The 6262-nt window shown below is 56.2% G+C and overlaps 1 protein-coding gene across 2 annotated transcripts; it reads right to left on the reverse strand.

Annotated features, from left to right (window-relative positions):
- Positions 1-816: 816 nt before the first annotated feature.
- KLHDC7A (kelch domain containing 7A) lies at positions 817-5874 on the reverse strand. 2 transcript variants are annotated; one of them, XM_065528996.2, is made up of 2 exons: positions 5467-5874; positions 817-5037 (listed from the first exon to the last, which is right to left on the reverse strand). In XM_065528996.2, the coding sequence occupies exons 1-2, from the start codon at positions 5831-5833 to the stop codon at positions 3500-3502; spliced, it is 1905 nt and encodes a 634-aa protein (XP_065385068.1). In that variant the 5' UTR covers positions 5834-5874; the 3' UTR covers positions 817-3499. The 2 variants fall into 2 exon arrangements, with proteins under 2 accessions (XP_065385068.1, XP_005544673.3); XM_005544616.5 differs by having other exon boundaries at positions 817-5874.
- Positions 5875-6262: the final 388 nt, after the last annotated feature.

The raw sequence follows: 6262 nt of genomic DNA on the forward strand, positions 1-6262 counted from the left end.
TTTAATACCTTTCTCTATTTTTTTTTTTTTTTCTGTAATGGGCATGGTTGGTTTAAAGTGGAAAGCGACCCAAATTTAATTTTTTTTTGTTTGTTTTTCTGAAGAAGAAAGAATTCCTATTGGAAAAGCAAGAAGCCGAGTGACACAGATGTCACTCTGAGGCTAAGGGCAGGAGGCCAACAGACCCCAGGTTATTAAGTAAAGTCAAGTAGAAATCTGAGACTCTGGCCCCATGAAGTCATCTCAGCTGCACACCTGAGTATAGGGTCTGCAACATTTTGGTAAGGACGCTGGCTCTCGCTCCTATATGTTGTAAATGTAGGTGTAATTGAGATTTTTTCCCTTACACCAAAGGCTAAACCAGAATAGCTGGGCCCCTGTCCTTCTTCCTATCCCAAGATGGTGCTCCTTGGAAGCAGCCGTGCTCTCCCTGGTGGGCACAACAAAGTCCTTCTGGCAGCAAGGCCACCGTTCTGGTTCCCAGAGCCAGTCCTGGTCTATGCATCTCCCAGATTTCCATTCAGGTCCCTGTTCAAATGTCATCCTATCAGGGAGGCCTGATTACATGATTTAAAAGAGCAACCCCTTTCCTCTGGCACTCATCATCCCATGTCCCTGCCTTGGTTTTCTCCTTAGTGTATATGCAGCCTAGGTACTAGGTTCAATGTATTTCTTTTTAAAAGTGTCCATTTTCCTTTGCTAGAATGTGAGCTCCATTAAGGCAGGGATCTGCTGCATCTCCAGCACCTAGAACACTGCCCAGCCCAAATATTCTGTAAATGTTTATTTCAGGAGTGAAAGAACATATCCTGACCATTTTTTTTTTGGTGTGTGTACATATTTAGTTTTATTGTAACAAAGCAACTTGTATACTTTTAATGTTTAAAACTGAGCATCATCTTTCCTTTCCAGTGAAACAAAAAGAAAACTTAAAAATAAACAGGAACAAAATTACAATAGAGAATGTCAAGTCCAAATAAGATGCTACAGGTTCTGCTGATGCTCCCATTGAGTGGCAGGACTCAAGCCATCATTAGGAGAGAATTTATTTTTAAAGTGTCGTCTTAAACTGCAAGGACCATTGTGCCCTCAGGGCGTCTTTCCAAGGTCTTGAGCTACCTTGTTCCACCCTGATGGCCCCGACCACATTCTTCCTGAAGCCCAGCTCTACAGCCCCAGGCCAGCACATCCGCTCTAATCCACAGGTAGTGACAGCCTGGGACACTGTGTTGCAACACTTATGAAGCCATTGTGAGGGCTTGCCAGGAGAAGATATGATGACTGATGAATGATTTTGCCAATGGAACCAAAAGAGAGGTGGATCAGATGGACTGTGTACTTCTCTTCCCAGCCCAGGCCCAAATCTCAGCTCCCCCTCTCATTACGAAGACCACACCCACCATGGGTTGGGGCCTGGAACACATTTGTCCGTCTTATCCCTGGAATCACTCCCCTAGTCTCTAACACAGGTATGCAATGGGCTTCGGAATGTTTTTCCAGAGTGGTCCTTGTTCCTCCTGGGCTTGGAACCTTTCCAGAACTTTACCTAGCTTGGGTGTTGCCTCGTCCTCTGCCTGGCCCTTCACTAGGGGTTGAAGGTTAGATCTGGGTCCACCTTCCCCCAGCTCCTATGTAGGGTTCTCCTCTCAAGCAAGTCCTTCCCCCAGTCCAGCAGCACAATGCTAGTGCCTCCTTTGAGTCTTGTCACTGAAGCCATTCTCCCCCAGCCCACAGGTCCCTTGGAGGTTCATGGCTAGTGTTGACACTGAGCTTGAATGTGACTTTGCCTGCGGACGGGGGTCACTCTCCCCAGAAGGCAGCCATGGCCCCAGCTGACTTTCCCTTCCTGGTCTCTGATTTAGGAATAAACTCAGCTGCTTCATCTTTCAAGGCCCAGGCCAGGGAAGTGGGGCAGGGGCATGGGCAATGGCACCCTGTGGCCTCTGAGCTGCCATTGGCAGAGCCTGGCGCCCGAGCCCAGACTAGGGATGGTGGCCTTTGGTGGTCCAGTGCAAGCTCTCCTCTTATGTCCATGCCAACCTCTTTTTCATCTTTTGTTCCAGTCCTGCTTCTTCCAACAAGACCCACGGCCTGGACCCCAACAGCATCAGTGGACACAGGCTCTAGTTGGCAACACCTGGGAAACTGGGAGGAGCTTTCTCTTGGGGGCTCTCATTTATCCCCAGGGCAGATAGGGACATGAATTGTCCTTCTCATTTTCAAGACAAGGACACTGAGGTCCAAAGCATCCTTATTTTCTTCCTTGTCAGGCTCTGCTCTGGTGTACCTCCCATCTCCCCGGGCTTCTGGCTGGGACCAAGAGCATCACTGCCTTCCCATCTTTCACTGTCTCCCTCAGAGGTGGAAAAAGGGCTGTGGCAATACACTGGGTCAGGCTCTCTCCCTTCCCTCCTGGAAGGACAGGTGCCTTCCTGAGGCTGGGGGTCTCCTTCATTCAGAGTTTATCAAACCCGATGTGAAAGGAGATCCAGTCTCTGGATGCTTCACTAGAATCTTCTAGTTCCTCGACTTGGTCATGGACCTGAAAATGTGAATGAGGCAAACCAGGTGACCGCACCTGGCACAAGGAGGGCAATTATGCTGTCACTCTGAAGTGCTGACTGGTGGTGGCTGCCCCAGCTTCCAGACTGGAAGATGGCTACAGATCTGGGAATGAGTGCAACGGTCAGTTAACATGGGCAGGGCCGAGGAGCAGGGTGGCGCTGGGATCACATAGTTTCTTCCCTTTGCTGAGACCTCCGTGTATCCTTAGCAGACCTTCACCAGAAGATAGCTTGGTACAATGGGTGCTTCTCTTTCTTCCAATAAGGAGAAAAGGAAGATGGGCTTTGGTACATTTTCTGGCAAGCAAGAATCTCCTAGGCTGGCCCCAGCTTCAGCTGTTCTACTTTTCAAACCACCACTCCCTCTGGCCAGGCTCCCTGGGGCTCCCTGGGCTCCTTCCTAGTCCTGTCCAAGTCACCTGCCTCCATCTTTCCCACCTGTGTGTCCCTGTGCTTCTGGGAACTGTGGAGGTGGGGCCCAGTGGCTGATGTTTACCAACGGGCACTGATGACTCAGAGAGCCAACCCCTCTCCAGGGCAACCAGGGAGGGGCTGCTGGGGTCAACTGGCTCCTAGAATTGTGATTGCAATAAGGCTATGCCCCCTACGCTTTGGTGGGGTCCTGGTGTATCCCCCCAAGAATTCAGAGTTGAAGCGAGGGCGGTCATCCCTGAAGACATGAATGCCTTCTGCCTTGAAACACAAGCTCCTGGTCCTCTTTTCTGCAGTGGGGCCTCTGCAGCCCAGGAAGGGTAAGACTCATCTGAGATCCATCCCTCTCTCCCCAGCCAGGGGAGGAGAAAGGACTGGAATTCACCTCTTGATGGCCACATTCCTGGGTTGCCTGGTGATTGCCTAGAAATGGCCTACAGAGATGGCTGGCGGTGGAGCCCTGTGGCCCCCAGCTTTGCATGAGGAGCTCAGTTGAGGGACTGCTAGACCCTGGTCTGAGGCAAATCGGGGGTGGGCAAGGTCAGGACAGTGGGCAGGAGGGTGCCCTGCGGGGCCGGGAAGCTCTGTAGCTCCTTGGGCACAAACCTGGGTGAAACAGAGTCTGCTAGGAAGCAGAGGGTGCTCCGGCGTCCCACGCAGTAGATGAGGTTGTCCACCACCGTGCACTGGAAGGCATCCGGGTAAGGCGTCCGGTACGTGGCACACTCGTACCAGAGCCGGGTGCTGGCGCTGCAGCGGTACACGGCGATACCCAAGCTGCGGTTGAGGTCAAAGCGGTAGAGAAAGCCATTGACCGCCACCATCTCGGCCGTGCGGTCCTTGCTGCCCCCGGTGGGGCAGGCCCACCATCGCTGCTCCTGCGCCGAGAAGCGGAGCAGCAGGAAGCGCAGCGAGCCGCCGGTGACGAAGATCTCCTTGGCACACGCCGTGGCCGTGTGCGCCAGGGCGAACGTGTCACTGGGGAGCGGCGGGACAAAGTCCCAGCGGTCCAGGCGGGGGTCATAACGTTCCACCGAGTTCAGACACTCTCCGCCGATGGCGTACAGGTGCCGGTCCAGGGCCACCAGCCGGCAGTGCGGCCGGGCCTGGTTCAGCGGGCACACCTCGCTCCAGATCCCCGTAAGAGGGTTGTAGCAGAAGACGCGGCTGGAGGGCTGGTGCCCGGGGCCCTGGCAGCCGGACACCACGAAGAGATAATTGAAAAGACTGCAGATGGCACAGCCCCGGGACACGGCCTCGGGGGGCAGGCGAGCCAGCGGGCGCCAGACATCCTGCTCATCGTCATAGCAACAGAGGCCGCCCGAGTCTTCCTTGGGGCACACGTCAGCCACCACCAGGTACTGGCGGCCCTGGAGCCGGCGCTGCAAGATCAGCTCGCGCTCTGCCCCGCTCAGGCACCCGTAGATGTCCGGGCTGCGCAGCACCTGGAGGTAGTTTTCGCTCATCACCTTGTAGGCCGCCTCTTTCAGGGACTCCAGGTTGTGCCTCTTGGCCAAGGTCAGCACCTCATAGCAATTGCCCAGATCCAGGCGGACCTGTGGGGCTGAAGCAGGGGTGAGCGGTACATGGAAGAAATTAGTCCCGGCCACCAGGTGCACATGGGGCTCCCGGCTGCTTCTGTCTGAGTCCGGCAGGGCGCCCGGGTCTGGGCAGGGTGGAGCGGGGAGCCGGAAGCCATCTGGCTGCAGCTGCAACTCTGGGTTCTCCGCTATCTGCAGGAGGCTCTCCTTCCGGCTAAAACCTCGGTTGGAGGGCGACGGCCCTGAATGTGGGGAGGCGGCTCTTTCGGCTGCACCCTTTGTGTCACCGGCTTGGCCTCCCGAGGCTGCCCCTGTTCCCAGGGACCCTGGCGGTGTCCTAGGAGATGGAACCTCAGTCAGGGCTGCTGTCCTGGGAGCCAGCCTGCCCTGGAAGATGGCCTGAGACGTAGATTCCACGTAGTAATCGTACACCTTGCCTTTGAGCCTGGGCTCAACCCCCTCCACCTTCTGTATGAAATTCTCCTCCATTCGGACCCGGGCTATGGACGAGAAGGTATAGGAGGCGTTGGGGGCTCCCTCCTGCTGATGCAGGGTCAGGCCAACATCGGAGGCAGCCTGGAGAACCCCAGGCTCTTCTCTGCTGACCCCTATGACACGGGTGAAGACCCAGCTCTGGTTCATGTCTCTGCTGCCTTGCAAGGGAGCCACGTGGTGACAGTGGGGAGGTTCCAGTTGCCCTAGCCCTGGATGCTCAGGGCGTTTGCCGTCCTGCCATGGAGCAGGCTCACCACCGGCACAGGTGCCGTCGGCTGCTGCAATGAGTCCAGCTGGGGAGCTGTGCGGTTCACTGCCCAAGCGGGGGAGATGGGGAGGGTCAGGGTTACCGCCAACAGCTGTTCTGGCTTCCTGGACGCGGCAGCTAGGAGGCACCTGCTCAGAGTCCGAGCCCTCCCCGCCCAGCTCCTCACCTGAGCCTTTTCTCTGGGGCTTCCTGTCTGTGGAAGTGGCCCCCGTGACCAGGACACAGGGGCCTCTTGGATTCTCCCAGCTGCAGCCCTGTGGTGCTTCAGACCCCTTGCTGCTCCTCCGGCGTCTTGGCCCCCTCTGCAGAGCCCCGGGAGAAGCCTCCTGTGCAGCAGGCTGCCCTGAGCCCTCTGCTTCCTCCTTGGCTTCCGCCTGGGCATTCCCACCCCACCTCTGGGCTGGGGCAGGCCTTGACTTGTACAGCCTGTAGGCCACAGTCACCAGGAGTAGGGCGGCAGCCGACAGCACCACCTTGCCCGTCAGCTGCATGTCCAAATGCCAGTCCTGGGCCTCTGCTCCTCTGGGGAACATGCTTCTCCAGCCAACCTGGGGCTGAGGAATGCCAAGAATCTGATTAATAATTGCCCGGTAGGGACCAGTTCATGGGTCCTGCCGAGCGGAGGGGAGGGAGTTCTGAGCTGGCTTTGGCTGGCCAGCCGAGGAGAGGAGTCAGAGCAAAGGTGACTTTGAGCTGCAGAGGGTGGCTGCTGGGGCCCAGAGCTGGCAGATGCCAGTGGCTGGCCTCCTTTGATGCTTCCCTGGTGGCGGGGGTGGGGGGCCTGCCCAGGGGCTGAGCTTGTGATCGGCCAGCTGAGCCAGCTCTGTGGCCAGCAGCTAGGGGATGTTAAGAGTATCCAATGGGCATACAAAGAAGGAGGAAGCTCTTAACCAAACAGTCACCCGATGCCAGGAAATGCACGGGGTGGGTTATTCTTTACGAGTGTGCTTTATTTTCTCTTT

This window comes from Macaca fascicularis, chromosome 1, assembly GCF_037993035.2.
Source record: "Macaca fascicularis isolate 582-1 chromosome 1, T2T-MFA8v1.1".
NCBI lineage: Eukaryota > Metazoa > Chordata > Mammalia > Primates > Cercopithecidae > Macaca > Macaca fascicularis.